Source organism: Urocitellus parryii, chromosome 3 (assembly GCF_045843805.1).
Source record: "Urocitellus parryii isolate mUroPar1 chromosome 3, mUroPar1.hap1, whole genome shotgun sequence".
NCBI classification, from domain to species: Eukaryota; Metazoa; Chordata; class Mammalia; order Rodentia; family Sciuridae; genus Urocitellus; species Urocitellus parryii.
This window is the reverse complement of record NC_135533.1, coordinates 89,358,728-89,378,176: the sequence shown is the minus strand read 5'-3', so window position 1 is coordinate 89,378,176 and position 19,449 is coordinate 89,358,728. Positions and strand designations below refer to the sequence as shown.

General features: G+C 44.7%; 1 protein-coding gene across 2 annotated transcripts in view; it reads left to right on the top strand.

The window, feature by feature from the left end:
* Pde1c (phosphodiesterase 1C) overlaps positions 1 to 19,449 on the top strand; it is a 588,396-nt gene that overhangs the window by 168,122 nt on the left and 400,825 nt on the right. For both annotated transcript variants that reach the window (XM_077796773.1, XM_026401540.2), the window contains one exon: positions 14,101 to 14,151. In XM_077796773.1, coding sequence (XP_077652899.1) covers positions 14,101 to 14,151 — 51 coding nt within the window. The remainder of the gene's footprint in view (positions 1 to 14,100; positions 14,152 to 19,449) is intronic.

Below are 19,449 nucleotides of genomic sequence, written 5' to 3'. Positions count from 1 at the left end.
AATCGGCCTCAAGAGCAGGAGGATTGTGGGAGTGGGGGAGGCCTGGTTTTTTTGTGTGAGAGGCTTGTGGGAAGCCGGTGGTGGCAGTTGGGCTCTGAGGGTTTTTCCCGAGGAGCTGTTTTGTTTGGCGTGTGTGGTTCTAAAGATAAAGTTAGTTTCTTTTGACAAGTGGCTCCTGAATTGTGCCCAGCCAGACTGCGGCACAAGAGAAAGGCTTTGTGGCATGCAGACAGAGAAGGAATGTTCTGGAAGGATGGCCAGTCTCCATCCTGGGGCCTCTGTGACTTCCTGACCAGGCCTGGCTTCCTCCTGTCACTCAGCAGTCTTCCATTCAGCAGTTCATGTGTTCCAGGCCCTGTGCTAGTCTGGAGGAAAGACTAAAAAGTGGGCAGCTGGGGTCCTGGCCCAAGGGCCTGATGTTCTGTGCCATGTTTTGTTATCCAATGCATTTGGAGCCTCTCAGCCTGCAGCCAGTTGGTAACGATGCGATGATTTATGCTTCTGGACGCAGCAGTGCTGGCAGCGCACACCTGAGCTGCCATTGGGGAGGCGTGTGTGCGTGAGTGCGTGCATGTGCTCACGTGGTGGCTGTCGTGAGGAGCTGGATCCAAATGCTGCAGCTCAAGTTCAGTCCTGGCTGTGAGGTTGAGTTCTAAGGCAAATATAAGGATCTTTCAGTGCATTGGGGCTTTGCACACCACGGGTAGCTGGCCCAGCTGGGCAGTGATCTTGTAGCTCAGCTGTTCCATTTAATACCTGTGAAGAGGTGAATTTCTCTGTCCTCCTCTACCTTTGTCTTGGATGATCCTTCATACCTGGCACACACCATTGGTAACTTTAGATGGCTTTTGAAGTTGGGTTGGTTCTTTCCACCCCCTCCCCACCCCCAAATTGCTGAAATGAATCAAGGGGATCGAACACTGAATTCTATTGAGTGCATTTTCAAAAGCACTGGGGGCTTTCCAGTGAGCTCCTAGAAGTGTACTTGGCTTATCCTGTTCGAAGTTGGTCGTGTCCTTTAGCACCTTGCCCTCCACCTGTGGTTCCAGGACCAGAACCATGGCCATCCTCTGGGTTCTGGCTAGAGATGTAGAACCTTAGGCCCTGTCCCAGATGGACTGAAAAGAACCTGCATTTTAACCAGCCCTGCAGGGGCCCCTGTACCCAATCAAGTCTGGGACTTGCTGATTCCGACGGCAGCCTCCTGGCACAGGCTCAGTCTCTTTGGATGGTTCCTGGATGCCGTGCAGAAGATGGTTCCCAGGTGCCCTCCACTGCTCCTGAGAATCCAGCAGACAAAGGGACTTGGCCGAGGCAGGTGGAGACTTGGCTTGGCCTCATGAGCACTGTGGAAAGGAGCAGCACTCAGCGGTGGGTTTCATGGGCTTATTTGAAATAAAGCATCTATTCTCTTCTCTTGGCAGTGACTTTGGTGACTTGACTTTTGTGTTTAAAGGAGTGGGATATTTGGGTCACAGGAAGATGAAGCTGGGCTTGTCAATCTGGAGAAGAGAAGGTTTGGGGTCTGAGGGCACAATGGCTGTCATCTGGATTGGAAGGGCCCTCAGGAAGGAAGACAACCAGACCTATTCTGGGAGGGGCAGATGGAGACCTTCGGAAAGCTGCTTCCTTATGCAGGAGACCCCCCTCAGGTTCAGAGGGCTGGGTAGGGCGGGGGGGTGGGGGAAGGCTACCTCTAGAGTCGAGGATTCCAGTCCCTAGAGGCAGTTCCCGCAGGAGCTGGTTCCCTACTTCTCTGGGATGTTGTTGGAAGGATTCAAGCCTGAGGTATTCCGTTGAATCAGATAAATTTTCAATGTGCTTTCCAGTGGGAGAGAAAAGGGAAGAGCTCCCAGAACTGGGCTTGGATCCCAGCTTTCCCATTGACGAGTCCTGACGTGGGCAAATTACTTAACTTTTTTTGAGCTTCTCTTTTCTCATCTGAAAACAGGAATAATGATACCTCATGAGACATTCTGAAAATTAGTTAAAAATTACGAGTGGAGAATTGCTGCCAGTGCCTGGCGTGAAGTAGGGGCTTAGCAAATTTCAGTGTCCCTTCTCCTCTTGAGACTCAATTTCTTTGCTTTATCTGAGGGTGGATGGTAATTAGCTAACACTTTGAGTAGCTGGCTCATATAGTGTTTTTTTTTTTTTTTTTGATACAGTGAATCTAACCCAGGGGCACTTTACCACTGAGCTACATCCCCAGCCCTTTTCATTTATTTATTTATTTGTTTATTTGTTATTTACTTATTACAGAGACAGGATCTCCCTAGGTTGCTGAGGCTGGCCTCGAACTTGCAATCCTCCTGTCTCAGCCTCCTGAGTCACTGGCATCATAGGTGTGTACTGTTGCACCCAATGAGCTCATACACTTTTTGATTCTTAACTGCTAATGGTTGACCTTTCCCTTATTTGATAACTGGGGTGCTTTTAATGGGAACAGAATCACAGGAGCCCTGTAGCCCCATGTCTGTGGTGGCTGCCAGGGTGTCAGCCAGGAAGGCTGGACAGGGTTGCTCTCGTCATCACTGTCAGGAAGAAGTCATGTCCATGTCAGGGGCAGTGTTCTGGAGCAATGGCCAGTGCTGAGGTGATGGGGTAGTACCTGCATATAGAGCAAGTTCAGACTCACCTGCTCTCAGATAATTCACTTTCTCACCAGCAGATGCAACATACTTGCATGTGGGACTATCAAAGAAGGAAGCTGCAGCGAGAGAGGCCTTTTTATTTCAAGACCTGAGTGCTATCCTTTGTGTTGGTCTGTATTCTATCTGTATTGCTATAACAGAATACCACGGACTGGGGTGATTCATCGTGAAGAGAGGTTTATTTGGCTGCTGATTCTGAAGATGGGGTGGTCAAAAAGAGTACAGGACCAGCATCTAGAGAGGGCCTTTGTGCTAGGCCTCAACATGACAGAAGGGCAAGAATGTGCATGAGAGAAAGAATGAGAAGCCAGACTTGCTTTCCTAACAACTAACTCTGGTGATAAATGACATTCGTCCAATCATGAGAGTAGAGCCAATCACCCAGATTAATCTCCATCTTCCAGCACTGGAATAAGTTTCCAACAGGTGAATTTGAAGGGACACATTCAAACTATAGCACCTTTCATTGCTTTTGAAGCTGTTCACCACCCTGACCTGTGAAAAGGAGAGGTTTACATCTGTGGTGGCTGTCAGGGTGTCAGTCTGTATGATTGGCTGTGTCATCTCAGTCTGCTTCTGGTCCTACAATGCAATACACCTTTTCCTCTCCCAGGACAGACTCCACGGCTCCTCTCCACCTCCCTAAGTATCACCTGTCCCTCCTTCCTAGAAGACCCTAGTACCACTCACTCCAGGTCACAAGAATCTCTCCCCTCTGTGATCAGGGGCACTTTATATAGCATTCAATAAAGTTTCAATCATCTCATGCATTAATATTATGTTTTTCCAGCAAGGTCTCAGGTTCCCTGAGGTCAGGGTCTGGCATATTGGCCAGGTGGTTTGTACAGAAATAGCAAACACCTTGATAAATTCATAAGACAACAACTTGAATGCTACATGCCAGAAGCTCAGTGAGAGGTCTCAGGGTCTTAGCTGCATTTCAGGTTATGTCCATCCCCCCTCCCTGGCACAGAGGATCGGGGACAATGGTTGTTGGATCTGAGTAACAAAATCATGGCACTCAACAGGATAACTGGGGTCTAGCCTGGTAGCCTGGAAGGAGGCATCAGGGAGAGGGAGTGAAGAAGTGATTGCAATAGATTCATTTCACTTTTTGTTAACATTTCACTTTGTTCCCAAGCAGGATTGGTATATAGAGCAAAACATAAACAAAATATGATTTGTGGAATAAGGTAGGATATAGATAGATAAGCAGACATATCAAACCAGGGGAGAAAGAGATTTCATGAGCCTATGGCCTATATCCCCCCAAGTAAGAAGAAAAACAGTAGACGTGTTTTTCAAGCCACTGTCTCAGGTTGGCAAGGCTTCTTTGATTTCCTCTCTGTTTTAGTCAGCTCCTTTGCTGCTGCGACTAAAGGACCCATCCAGAACAACTGTAGAGGAGGAAAAATTTATTTGGGGGCTCACGGTTTCAGAGGTCTTAAGCCATAAGAATGCTGGCTCCATTCCTCAGGGCTCAAGGTGAGGCAGAACATCATGTTGGAAGAGTGTGGCAGAGGGAAGCAGCTCACATGGTGATCAGCAAGCAGAGAGACTCCAAGCTCCAGATATGAATATATATCCCAGAGCCACACTGCCAATGCCCACCTCCTCCAGCCACACCCCACCACTTCAGTTATGACTCAGTTAATCCCCATCAAGACTAATCCACTGATTGGGTTAAGACTCTCACAGTTCAATCATTTCTCCTCTGAATCTTCTTGCATTATCTCACATGTGAGCTTTGGGGAGACACCTCACATCCAAACCATCACACTCTCTGTGCTTCGTCACACCTGGGCCAGGCCAGCGGGTGAGCCTCCTACCCTTTGGCCTGTGAACCCCACCTTTTATAGGGCTGTGTTCCTGGGTGGGGGAAGGGGGTACCATCCCAGCCACTTGCAAATGATCAGCCCAGTGAGTCACCACTAGAAATTGGTTTTATTTTCTTTTGTATAAGAGCCTAAGTCAGAGTCCATTTGACAGCCACATTGGCCTGGAAGGTATAATGAGGTGATGGCAAGCATTTCTGAATCAGGAAGTGGAGAGAGGAACAGGATGGGGGTGGGGGCCATGTCTTTTATGTTTCTGGGTCCAGATTTCACCTAGATTTCTGAGCTCTGTTCCTAAGGAGCAGCAGGCACATTGTGGTTCTCCATGGTGCTTCCAGCTTGAGGCTAAATGCTGGGGAGGTAAGGATTCTCCTTCCAGACTTGGGTTGTGTGACTATGGGGTCTTCCAAATAGCAGCATTTCCTGGGTGTAGAACATACAATGGACATAAAATGTTATGGCTCTGGAATAAAAGCGTCCTGGATCCAGTTTCCAGACCTGTCATGACTAGATGTTCATCTCAGGAAATTAAGTTCTCAAAGACTCTGTTTCCACATCTGAAAAAATGGGGAAAGAATAGCAATAAACTTGGAATGTCTTTGTGAAGATAAAATTAGGTGACAAATGAGCACTGCCTAGCATGCTCCAGATATGCTTTGGGATATTCATATTTGGAGCTTAGACTATATATATGTATTATATGATGTCTTTCATTTTAAGCAACACCAATAACATATTCTGTGTAAGCATTTAGCTCAATGATCTTAGTGGATTATCCATTTTAGGACACATTCTTTGATCTCACATCCAACCTGGCAGGGACTTTCCCACTTACCATCCTGCGGTCCCCCTGTTGCCTTTCCCACCCCAACTGTGGTAGGTTTCCTTCATTTGTTGCAGACACATCTTGCCAAGCCCAGGCTCCACATCAGAAGCCCTCTCAACACTCTACTCAGTCATCATCAGTCAGGGTTACACATTTTTACACTTCAAATAGATCTCAGAGGGCCATGCACAATGGTGCATGCCTGTAATCCCAGTGTCTTGGGAGATTGAGGCAGGAGGATTGCAAGTTTGAGGCCAGCCTCAGCAACTTAGTAAGGCCCTAAGCAACTCAGTGAGACCCTGTCTCAAAAAAAGTGGGGTGGGGGGCATAGCTGGGGTTGTGGCTTAGTGGTAAAGTGACTTTTGGTTCAATCTCCATACCAAAGAAACCCCCAAAACCAAAACAACAAAAACAAAACAAACAAACAAAAAACCCCACAAGACAACAAAAACATATCTCTGGTTTGTCAAGCATCTACATTTATCAAAACAGAGGGGCAAAGGAAGCTAAGTCATTTGCTTTTCCCTTGACAAATGATGATATTATTAAGAACTGGGGTGCAGTCCCTTCGTGGAGAACATGAGACTTGGAACTGGAAGATGTAGATGACACTTTTGACTCTGCAGCTCTGCCTTGCTCTGATCTTAGACAAGCCACTTAATTTCTTGCAAATCACTTTCTTCACTTATTAAAGAGATTAGGGCTTGCTTCCCAAGGGCTGTTCATGTTCATGGATTTGATTCTTGATTCTGTCCCCTTGTTCTTGTTTTCTGACTGTGGGAGGCCCTTGTAGGGTTGAGAAGACATTTTGAAGCTGGGGCCCCTGAGGGAGTAGGGAAATGGAGTGCCTCCTTTTGTCTGGATTCTATTGCTACGAGTCCCAGTTTCTTCTCCCACTTCACTGAAGAGCCTGCTTCTACCTACAATCTTCTGGGTTCATGCCAGGTACCAAGTGCCAAACACATGATCTCCCCTTTTCTTTTCAGGCTGGTACTTGCCTCTCATTGGGGCTAGAGGCACAGGGGAGAGGTTCAGTCTGCAACCTGTTCTTCTTCAGGTGCAGCCTTTTCTTGAGCAGGTGACAACCTCTCTCCTCCCCTCCCCCCATCTCCCCTTTTTAGTACCAGGGATTGAACTCAGGGGTGCTTAACCACTGAACCGCATCCCCAACTGTTTTCTTTTTCTTTTCTTTTTTTTTTTTTTTTGAGATGGTCTTGCTAAGTTGCTTAGGGCTTTGATAAGTTGCTGAGGCTGGCTTTAAACTTGTGATCCCCTGCCTTAGCCTCCTAAGCATCTGGGATTACAGGCCTGCACCACTGCACCCTGCCCTGTCTCCCCTTCTTGAAAGCAAAGGTGCTGGTGGAAAGACATGGATGTTGGATCATGATACACCTGGGTTAAGACTGGGGCTCTGCCACACAACTGTTGGTCTTGAAAAAATTACTCAATTTTTCTGAGCTGTATATTAAGTGGGAATAAGAGTCCTATTTGGCAGGGACCAGGGCTTCAGTGTACCCATTTATCTGGTATTCATTCATCATTGATAAATATTTTTGAAGCGGTGAATGGATCCTTAGAGCACCTGTGGGTGCTCAAGGGATGTTAGTATCTTTATATCTTCTTCCTGTTCCTTTTCCAATATACTTGGCTGTGGTCATATTCTGCATGGTATATTGTGAGGAGGTTGGCCATCAATTCATTCAATAAATATTGTGTACCAGGTGTTTAAGCACTAGGGACACAGCAGTTTTTCATTGGCAGAGAATCTATGCTTACGTGGGGCTTTCATTAAAATGGAATGAGAAAGGGAATAAACTTGGAAAAGAAGATACTCATGGTAAATGTTGAAAGGAGGAGCAAAGCCAGGAAGGGGGATTAGGAGCAGGGGAGAAGGAGAGCTGGGGGCTGTGGTCTTAACAGGTGGTCATGGAAGACCTTACTTAGGTGTTTAGGTGGCATCTAAACACAATTAGGATGACTTTGGACTGCATCCTTCTCCCCACACACCCTCTTGTTTTCCTGCTATTGCCCAGGTCTTTGCTAGTTCAAGGCCAGATGAGGTGAGGTCAAACCTCTGTGAACACTTCTGAGCTTTACCTTCTCCAGTAACTAGGGAGGGTGCCTCATTCCAACCCTTTCTTTCCTGGGGGTCCTGGGTGCCTGGCATTCTGGCCACCAGGCTGCCCAAAGGAGCTCACTGGGAGAGGGTCCCTGGGCCAGACTTAGGCAGCTCTCCCTACAGGAAGCCTGGCTCTGTTCTGGGCCTGCTGCTGGCCCTTTGTCCTGGCACCCAGCATCCCAGCTGCGTTTATGTTCACCCAGGTGCCAGGGCTTTCAAAACAAGAGCGGCAGTGTTTTTGGAGCTGGTTTTGGTTACAAAGCAGTGTCCACCTGTCCAGGTCGCCACCACAACTGGTTGACTCACCCCACCCCGGAACTCTCTCTGTCCTTTCTGATGGTCTAGATGGCTTCTGGCTTAGCTGGGACATCAAAGCCACCTTTGTTGCCTGGGGCGTGGATACTCACTGCTGTGACTTCACTTCCTATCTCACCTCCATCCCTCCCATTGGGCACCATGTCCAGATATTATCACTTTGAGATTTGTTTCTGGGCTATTTTTTTTTTTTTTGAGAAAAAAAATACAGCAAACAATGGGAACATGTCACTTGGAATGCTGCTTCTCAGACGTTAGCATATCTAAGTGGCCTCCGGGGCACTTATTTAAAGCCTAGAGTCTTGTCCCCATTTGTAGGGATTCTGCCTCAGTGGATCTGGGTGGGACCAAGGAATCTGCATCATCATCATCACTGTCACGTCAGTTTCGTAGCTGGTCACACTCGGGCAAACCTAGATGCAAAGGCAGTTACCTCCCTCATTTGTGTGTCAGGCTGGTCAAGACCCACAGTTGCATCCCTCCCAGGGTCTGGTTCAGTGTCCAGTGCCCATGTGATGCTCAGTACACATGCACGGAAGGGTAGAAGTCATGTGAGGCAAGCCCTTTATCAAGAACCCTTCACAATGAGCAGAGTTGCCTACTAACCCATCTCCAGAGTTATGTCTGCTGTCTGCCCTCTTAGCAGTTGGGTTTTTCTTAAAACAGAGGCGTGCCTTGGTTTAGGATATTAAAGACAAAATAGTAGCACCCTGAAAAGAAGAACTGAGCAGGGGTAATTATTTTTGAAGGGATCTGATCCACATCCTCTTCCCTGAATGGTGCTACAGAAAAGGTGCATGAAGTTACACTATTTATTAGTGCTTCCCAATCTTGACTACTTGATGGAATGAATCACCTGGGAACTCAAAACATACAGATGATGAGACCCCTTCTAAAGGCCCTGCTTAATTGGCCTGGAATATGTTCTGGGCATCAGGATTTTGTGAAGCTACTCAGGGTATTTTAGTGTGCAGTCAGGGTGCAAATCACTGATCTGGAATGTGTGCAAACCCCCGAGAGGGGAGTGAGATTCATTCCTTCCTTCCTCTCCCCTTCCCTTCCTTTCCCTTCCTTTCCCTTCCCTTCCCTTCCCTTCCCTTCCCTTCCCTTCCCTTCCCTTCCCTTCCCTTCCCTTCCCTTCCCTTCCCTCTTTTTTTGGTACCAGGGATTGAACTCAGGGGCACTCAATCACTGAACCACATCCCTAGCTCTATTTTATATTTTATTTAAAGACAGGGTCTCACTGAGTTGCTTAGCGCCTTGCTGTTTCTAAGGCTGACTTTGAACTTGTGATCTTCCTGCCTCAGCCTCCCAAGCAGCTGGGATTACAGACATGTGCCACCACATCTAGCAAGAGATGCATTTCTTACGGGGAGTCCTCTTAGACTAGAGATGGCATGTTCCTGCAATCTGTGATCCAAGAATGCTTCTAAATCTGAATCATATATACATAATAAATAAAATAACACAATATGTAATATGTAGATATAATCATATATACATATATAATACATAAATACATATTATTATTATACATACATACATAGTGTGTGTACATGTTAATACATAAATACATATTATTATTATACATACATACATAGTGTGTGTACATGTGTCTGAAAGAAGAGAAATAGTCGATTTTTCCCCTGATTATAAACATGGCACATACTTATAAACAATTCAGTTTGTGCAGAAAAGTATAAAAAAGCTTGTAAATCTTTCCAAATGGTATCACATGGAGAAAGCACTGTTCATACCTCTGGTGATCAATGCACTATCTCTCTGTGCCTACACACACACACAGGTAATCTGGTCATGCAACTCAGCATTGATGGGATCCATCATGCACACTCACCCAGAGCCTGTGTTTTTTGCAACAATATGGCAGTGTGACAAATAACTTTCCATAAATCTACACACTTTTATCATAATGCCAAATGTAAGCTCTAATTACAACTGATAAAAGAACATAAATGGAACATCTACTTTATAATTAAAGCTTGATGTATATTTTAAAAATATACAAGACAAACAGCAGTGTATGAGGCCTTTCTGCTGATCCAGGAGCCTGGGTATGTCCAAGCAGGCCAGGAGTGTGCTCGTGGACCATCAAACATGTCGGGAGGTTATGGGGTGGAGACAGAAGGGCTCAGCAAATCCAGCCATGATCTCTTTTTATAGTGCTACCAGTCTCTCTTGTTTTTTTTTTTTTGTTTGTTTGTTTCATTCTTTACACATTTTAATGGTCCTATTTGCACTTGCCTTCTGGACCATGCGGGGAGTATATAAATTCCAGATATAGCAGCAAAGAGCCACAGCCTGGGCACAAAGGAGTGTATCCACTGGGGGTGGGCATCCCGGGGACGATTCTTTGCTATCCTGTGGGGGTTGAGTCCCTCCTATTCCAGTCTTCCCAGTGATCCTAAATGAGTCAGAAATAGGCATTTATATTTAAAATCTCTTCGTTTTTAAATGCAGGTAACTACTTTTTTTTTTAATCAAAAAATGAAACATACTGGAGTTTTCTTTGGTTGTCTGGAAGCCAGTCTGAGATCTCTGGTCTACAAAGCCATTTGTTTGTATCTATTCAGTCTAATTTGGTTCTAAAAATATTAACTGACTGCATCAGTCTGTGTGGTGATCACTATGCAAAAGAATGGAAATATGAAGATGAAAAGTTATGATCCGTGCTTTGAGTGAGGCAGCTCATAGTTTAGAGCAGTTGTTCTCAAAATTTGATCCCAAATCAGCAGCCACCATATTGCCTGGGAACTGATCAGAAACGTAGATTCAGGGGCACACACCAGACCCACTGAGTCACAAACTGTATTTTAACAAACCCTGGAATCCGGGTTCTAGAGCGAGCCTTTCCAGTGGTTCTGATGCTTGCTGAAGTTTGAGAACCACAGGTCCAGAAGGGAGTCAGATGTACAAGCAGAGGTGTGGTAGGAGTCAGGGAGGTTTTCCTTTTCTTTCTTATTCTTTGCAGGGTTGGGAATTGAACCTGAGGCCTTGCGCATTCCAGGCAAGTGTCCTACCAGTGAGCACATCTCCGGCTCCTCAGGGAGGTTTTTCTGAAGTGGACATCTCTGCCTGAATCTTGAAGGATGAGTCGGCATTGGTTGGGTCAAGACAGGGAGGAGTGTCACGGGGAGATTGGCAGCAGAAGTGTAGTGAGGAGGGGAGAGTCTGTCAAGGGCACATTTGGGAAATGCGTGCAAGTGGCTACTAAAGCCACTCTGGGAAATAGAGATGCTACAGTTTGACTCTTGTCTGTCCCTGAAGGCCCATGTGTTAAAGGCTTTGTCTTCAGGGTGGTGCTATTGGGAGGTAGTGAAAGAAATGGGACTTCATGGCAGGCCTTTAGGTCACTGGGGGTGTGCATTCAAAGGGGATTGTGAGACCCTAGTCCTGTCCTCATTTTCTTTTGCTTCTTGGCAAGGAGGTGAGTGGTTTTGCTCCATCAAACACTCCTGCTACCACCATCGGGCATCTCCAATCAAGGCATAAAGGCCATGAGTCTGTCTGATCATGGACTGGGACCTCTCAAACCATGAACAAAGACAGACCTTTTCTCTTTATGAATTAATTATCTCAGGCATTTGTTGGGATGGGAAGCTGACTGACCCAATATCGGGGAATAAGTTGGAATCAGTTTTTTTTTTAATTTTTAAAAAATTCTAATTAGTTATACATGACAATAGAATGCATTTTGACACATCATACATAAATGGAGTGTAACCTCTCATTTTTCTGGTTGTACATGATGTAGAATGACACAGGTCATGTAATCATACATACACATAGGGTAATAATGTTTGATTCATTCTACTATCATTCCTATGCCCATGCCCCTTCCCCAACTCCCACTCCCTCACCCCTCCCCACCTTATTGTGAGTTAGCATTCACATATCAGAGAAAACATTCGGCCTTTGGTTCTTTGGGGTTGGCTTATTTCACTTAGCGTAATATTCTCCAGTTCTATCCATTTACTGGCAAATGTCGTAATCTCATTCTTTAAGGCTGAGTAATACTCTCTTGTGTACATGTACCACAGGTTTTTTTTTTTTTTTTTTATCCATTCATCCGTTGAAGGGCACCTAGGTTGGTTCCATAGTTTAGCTATTGTGACTTGAGCTTCTATAAACATTGATGTTGGAACCAGATTTTTGATTCCAGGCCAAGTGAGCTGGCTTGTGTCTTGTAGGTGTTGGCACATCCCCAGAGACCTTTTAGGAAGTTGTGGCATCAGGTCTGCATGTTGGAAAATAACACTGGTAGCAGGGTTCATGTTCCTTCTGGGTAAGGGCAACTCTGCTGGTACCCTGCTGGCCTGGATCTTGATTCCTGCCTCTCCTGGCCTGACTTGGAACTGGGTCAGCAATTCCCATCCATGGACAGAGTGTCAGGTGGGGAGGTCCCCGGCTGAGTGGGACTTCATGGGACATCTTAAGGTCACTGGGGACTTTATGGGGCTCTGGGAGAACCACACTCCCCCAGGTGGGTGCTCGTGTTCTCAGCCATTGCCATCATCTCTGTAATTTTGCATAATTAAGTGCAGTCCATCAGTTTCTGCAGCAAAGGTTTTGAGAAAAATACCCCATTCTATTATTTTCTTCAGAGATCTATGGTGTCGAAAGAGGAAACAGCTGAACTCAGGGATCCGGGGAACTCAGGTCTATAACTAACCTGGACTTGTTTCTCCTCTTCCCCTGCCCTTTTCTCCCTTCTTTTTATTTTATTTATTTATTTTTTGTTATAACTTTGATTCTAGAAAACTCCAGAGAGTTATCCAAGTTTTTCAAGTGCTCATAATGCCTCTCAGACTTAGCTATGATAATTTCATGCAAGGATGTGAAATTATGCCTAAAGACTTCTCCTGGGAGAGCAGGAGGGTGTTCTGAAGTGTTTCAGAAGTACCTCAGCTTGGAGGCAGGAATATGAATGCAAATGATTTCCATTCAGGTGGCAGTTCCACAAAAGGCTTTAGGAGACAAGAAAACACTCATTTCTCATGGAGCACCTGGGCCCTTTTTTGAGTTGAGAATCCTTTCTTCTAAAATGTATTTGGTCCAGAGCCTAGGAATCTGATCGGTCTCTTTTTCTGTTTAGAAATGCCGTGGTGTGGGAGATGACAGCAGCTGGATGAAGTGTCACCTCCCCCTGCTGGTCACTTTTTGTCTAATGTCATGTTTGTAATATACAAGGAGAGTGGAGACAGGAAGAGACAGAGGTTGAGTTCATTAATTTTTTAAAAAAAGTTGTCCCAATGTAGTCAACGTTTAATGTTTACCTTTGTGTGACTGCCAAAAGAATTTTTGTGACTCCTTTCACTCTTTGCAAAACGATATTCAGGAAGTTGATATTTCTTTTGTCTGCCTACTACAACTTTTTATATAATAATTATTATACCAGCTATCTTTTATTCTGAATATGCATTCATTATTTTTTCCCCCTGAGCTAAAAGGAATGGGGTTCTCCTGTTGGTTGCTTTGGATATATATTCAAGCAGATCACACATATTTCTGTCTGTCCTATTTATACAAAACAACCATAGTGCCATCTTTATGAAAATTAGAAGTGAACTTAAAGTGAGCAAAACTAAATAACTGAGTTTTTTTAATCCACAAAGATGGGTTCATAAATTACAGGGAAAATTAATTGTGACTCCAGGTACTAGATGGAAAATTATAGCCAATTTTCTAAGGAGGAAAACTGCCCTTCAGAGAAATTTTATGACCAAGTTTTTCTGGGCTAGTTCTCTGGAAAGTTTTGTCGATTCCCCTTTATGAACTCTCCTGTTTGTTAACATCCAAATTTAAGACTTTCTAACCAAACACAACTTGGTCATTATCTTCTGAATCCCTGCCTTGGCTTTGCCCCCATGGATCTAAGAACACTGGAATCATTTTAGGAGTTTGGTGTGCTTTTGTGTGTTGAGGGACAGTCCCATCAGAGGAGGCCCAGGGTCTAGGATGTCCCTCATATGGAAAGTTGGTACATGTGCTTCTTACTAAGCAGATTCAAATCAGTTACTTTCTCCAGGCATATTTGACTAGATGTCATTTATGATCTCTCCAGTTTATTCAAATGTTCTAATCAAAAGGACTGAAACATTGACCTCATTTAGGAATTGAGAGTAACAATGGAAATCTAGAAAGGGTAAAATTGCTTTTATCTACTTTAAGGCTCAAATTTATAACGTTGCAGCATCAAGAAAAAAGCCTGTATCTTGGTATCTTGGGCATATTCTGTAGACATACATGATGCCTTGTTCTTTCTTTCTTCCTTTTCTTTTCTTTTTTTTTGCATACTTTGTTCTTAATTGCATGTCTGTTTTTTTTCCCTAGTTGCAAATGAAGCTGGAGATAAGAACGCTAGACCACTTGCCCGCTTCTCCCGTGAGTAAATCTTATTTTACTAATTTCCTGGGCTCCTTCAGAATCTGTTATCCAGAGGCCTTTGCTTACATGGTTCACCCCAATAATCTGGTCTGGTGTTAACACAGTTATGTCAGCAATGTCTTCAACCTCCACTTGAGCCCCATCACAGGGGACCACTCTGGGCTAGGGGCTTTTTGTTCCTCACAACTGTGGTTTCCAAAAGGTGCTCCAGGGCTTTGCTATCCCAAGAATGGTCCTCAGAGCTTCAGAATCAACCTCACTTCTGCTTTTGAGGAACACAGAGCCTCAGGCCTCCCACCACGGATGTTTTGAAGCTGACTCTGTTTGAATAAATCCTCAGGAGATTCCTGTTCACATTAGGGTTTGAGAAGCACGATGCCAGGAATGTCCTCAGAGTGTACGCAGTGGGTGGTTCTGAATGAAGACACAGGGAGGAAGGGACTGTGAAGTGCCTCTAGCTGTCTGGGTCGATGCACATCTAAAAGCATCATCACCGCCTAATGTGGATTTTATGTACTTGCACCACCAGCTGTGTCTCAGCCTAGTGACATTTTTTTTAGTATTTATTTTTTTAGTTGTAGTTAGACACAACACTTTTATTTTATTCATTTATTTTTATGTGGTGCTGAGGATCGAACCCAGGGTCTCGCACGTGAGAGGTGAGCGCTATACCGCTGAGCCACAACCTCAGCCCAGCCTAGTGACAATTTGCAGCTCAGGTAGATGCAATGGTTTTCCTTAGATGCTGGGATATTCCTGAGGCTGCAGTCAGCCTGGGGTGTTTCCCTCAAGTCCTCTCTCCAGGTCTTGATCTCAGTGGGGGAGCAGGAGTCAAAAGCCTCCCAGAAGTTTCTGTGCCAGTGTGGCCAGCAAATTGCAGGGCAAATGATCACCCTCCCTGGAATGAAAGCCTGGATTCCACAAGGGTAGCGGGAACACCAGGGATGGAGTGGGGGGCTGGGCAGAGGTGCTCCCCAAACCTGCTGGGCCTCCAGTGGAGGAATGGTTGAGTTGGAAATCAAAATAGATGCAGTCCACCCCCAGCTCTCGTTTTCACTTGGTGCAATTTTACCTACAGTTTCTGGGCTTCGGTTTTCCCAAATGGAAAACAGGGAAGTTATTAAAAATGTTGCCATCTTTTGAAATCGCGGCTTGAGAAGAGAGCCACAAACCTCCTGTCTGTGCATTGCTCACGGAGGGTGGATGATGTCTGAGCGTGACACGGCCGGAGTGAACCCTCAAACATAGAAAGTATGATTTCTCAATTTCTCTCCATTTACAAGGCTTCTAAACTCTACCTACTAGCTTTTTTTTTTTTTTTTGGAAAGGCTTCGAAGTTTGGGATTGATTTCCTAGAAATGATTTTTATAGAGCTATAATAACGTATGGTAATGAAAGAGCACTAAGTGCTCACATTTTAGAAACTGCGTGATAAAACACCGGCTTCTCATGGGCTCTATTTTTCACTGTCCTCCTACCTGGAATCATTAAGTCCAAAATAAGTATTTCATCCCACAGCTCAATGGGAATGATGAATATGCATTTATTCCCTTTACTTTCTTATCTCTGGAGCAAGACTTGGGCATGTTAACAAGCTGGAATCATAGCTGACCCCGCAGGACAGCACTGCGCCGGGGTGGGCCCCCCATGTGAGTCCTGACTCGGTCTAGGAGGGAGCAGGGAGGGTCTTTGAACCCTGAGGCCAGAGTGAGGCCCCACAGCAGCGAGTCCCCTCACAGACAAAGGTGACTTCTCTGGTGAATGGTTTCTGTGACTTCTAAGCTGTGTGACTGAGTTTGAAGGATGATATGTCAGTTGAAAGCATCTTAGCTTGAGATTAGAGAGGACATGGGAAATAAAAAAAAATCTCTACAGGAAAAAAGTGATCAGGTAAACTAATTAGGTTGGGCTGATTCAAGTGGGGAAAAAAAAAAAAAAAAGAAAAACAATCTCCTGACTTGGTACGATGTCTTAGAAAGAAGTCAGTTGGTACATTGGCACATTACCTACTACATCTTTTTGTAGTAAATACTAGAGGGGAACATTAGGTAGCTTTTAAGAAGGAAAAACAAATTTCAATGTAACATTGTCCAATTGACACTTCACTTTATTACACTGAAATGAATGAAGTGTTCAGTTTGGGAATATGGGGAGGATTTGGATGATAAACTTTTCTTTGGAGACTAGAAAATGAAAAACTGCAACATTTTCTCATTTTTGCATCCAACAAGGCAGATGTAAAGCTCTTCCAATATGCATTGCCCAGTATGGATTTAGGTGCAATGGAAATGGTGAGCAAGACCCTCTGCTGCGATGACTGGATCCTTTCTGGAGGGTCAGAGAAATGCTTGGAGTGGGGAAGGAGGATTAATTGGTTGTGCTGATGGACCCTGTAGAGTGTCCTGTCAGTCTCTGTATTTTATCAAAGGTCCTTCCACTGCCCCTGCCCCTGCCCCTGTCCCATCATTTCTGGCTCTCACTTTGGGTTTTGATCAACTTGACTTCTATCAGTGCATCTGCCTAGCAACCCTGGGCACATGGAGCAATGCTGATCATTCTCCTAGGATCTGGGGTGGGAAGAAGAGGAGGGCTGGGGGTGAGATTCAAAGGCAGTGGAGAATATGCTCCTTTGATAGGTAGAGGAGAGTGACAGTGTTCAGGAGAGAGGACTTTGACTCTAAAGTGTATGTGAGCTGGGGATAACTTGGCTTTAGACCACCAGTTGGTTTGAGAATGGCGCCATCTTGAAGCTAGCTGTCCTGAGGCTGGAACCTGGGTGTGTGGGGACTTCCCCTCTTGGCAATTGGTAAGTGAGCTTCTTTCCTTAGGGGGCTAGGGTTTGTGTTTTCTGTGGCTTGGAGCCTTGGAGGTCTGCCAACATAATAGTGGAGGTGCTAAACAGTCTTCATAGATCTGTGTTGTAGTGACATCCACTACAATTATGTTTACCTGTGTGTGTGTGGGGGAGAACTTCCACAAATACCATCTTCCACCAGCTCACTAATATCAGAAATTCCTCATGATAAGGGAAAAACTTTAAGACTTGAAATGCAAATTCCCATGGGAGATAGTAATTCTTATTATAGTGAAAATGATTGATAGCAGGCCTTTTAATGTCTTTCCCACAGACACCTGTTCTGTTAGAAGGAACAACTGCTCAGTTATAGGTCCTAGCTGGGCAAGGAGCACCCAGAGGCCATGAAGCTAGACATCTGGGACTTCTAGGATGGAGTCACCTGGCTGTGAGGCCGTGTCAGAGCTAGGAGAGTCTGTAACAAATATCAGGAGCTTGAGTTGAGGGTGGACAGATTGTGGAACAGAACAGTGAACACAAGGAGAAGAGAAATTGCATAGGAGTCAGGACTGAGAACTGCCAGGAGGGGTGGGCTGTGGCAGGGGAGGGCTTTTTTTTTAGTTCTTAGGGGCATGTACTGGGGCAGAGAGTGAACCACACTGAGGGCCCATGCAGGCACGATTATGTTATGTTATGGGGAACTAGAAATAAACTCGTAGATATGGAGGGTGTTATGGGGAACTAGAGATAAACTCATGGGTATGGAGAATAGAATGGTGAGGGAAGAACTGGGGCTGAGGAGAGTAGGAAATTGTTGTCCAATGGGTCTTTATTTTCATTTAAGCAAAGGGAATAGTTCTGGAGATCTGATGTCCAACATTATGCCTGTAGTTTACAATGTGGGATTCTGCACTTGATGTTTCAAATTTATTTTTTATTGGTCTATTATAATTATATGAAATAGGGGGATTCATTAGGCTACATTCATACATGCACTTTACATAATTTGATTGCTCTCATTCCCCAGTTTCTTCCCTTTCTCTCCCCTCCTTCCCCTGATACTACCTTTGTGCACTTTAAAATAAGAGGATAGCTCTTCACCGATAGTACCCTTTTTGGGACCCCTCCCATGCTGTGAGAGCTTTCCTTGATTGCTTCTGATAAATCTGCTACTGAGTTCTCAAAAAGAAAAGGAGAGCTCTTATGTTGATTTTTTTAAAATCACAAAACCCAAGCAGCCAAATAAATAGAAAACAGAAGAACATAAGGACATTTTTGAAGGAGATGGTTGTGTTTAGTACTTTGGTTGCTGTAGTAGTGTAGGAGGCATATTCGTATGATCAGAATCACCAGAATGCAGACTTTAAATGTGTGCAATTATTTTGTATACCAGCTATACCTCAATAAAGCTTAAAAAGTGGGGAAGAGGGGCTAGGACAGGGGCTGGATTTAGACATTTCTTGATTTCTCTTAAACAAACTTAAGAATTCTTAAAAACTTAAGCTCCTGTGAATAGCACTAGGTCCGACCTCAACAATATTCAAGAACTAAGTATCTCTAGTTCCCATTTATCCCAGCAAAAAAGTTATCTTGACAGTGGCAGTTCTAGAACTTTTGTGTATGAAGGGCTCTGAGGCAGTAATCTAGCTCAGTGTGGTATTCAAAGTGGAATCCCCAGGAATTTATTAGAAAGGCACGTTCCCAGGTCCATCCCAGATCTGCTGGGTCAAAAACCCTTGGAGTGGATCCCAAGGGTTTTAGGAAGGTGCATCAGTGGTCATGGTTCCCATGAAAGCTTGAGACTCTGGCAGGGGATCTGGGCAGAGGCCAGGATGCAGTGTTCTAGTTTTGTTTACATATTGCAGAATAATACAATTAACAGTTTTCTAGAGCACATATGAAGTCACTTATATGTAAGATGAAGCCAAAGTCAATTGTCCTTATCCAAGAACAGTGTGCTATCACAGCTATTGTTTTATTGGCAGAGTTTTGAGGGGCTGATGGAGACTGTTGGGAGGGGTCTAACGGTCCCCGCATCCCACCTCTTGGAGCTGGACATGCTCCATACCATCTCTTGGATCAAATCCTTTTTTTATTTTTAAGTCATCTCCTACCTTGTCCTGTTGTAAGAGCTTGGCTAGCCACAGCTCCTTACCTGACCTGGGCCATCATCCTTATATGTTGGTTTTTATCAGGACTCCTTTGTGTTTCCCAACCAGTTACTCCCCAACTTCTGTTTACCTAAGATTTATCTGTTTGTCCTCAAGGGGGCGCCACTGTTTTATCTTACTTCCTCTCTCCCTTTGTTTCATTAAAAAGAGTTACTATCACCTGAGCAAATCAGTTGGTTCAGTCAACAGATATATCAGTTTGTTATCTTAGATTGAAAACATTTTAAGTTAGAGTACAGCTTAAAAATGATCCAGTCCAAAGCTCATCATCCCTCAGTATCTACCCCAGGACCTGGTTTCAGGACTCCTTGTATCCCTCAGTATCCCCAG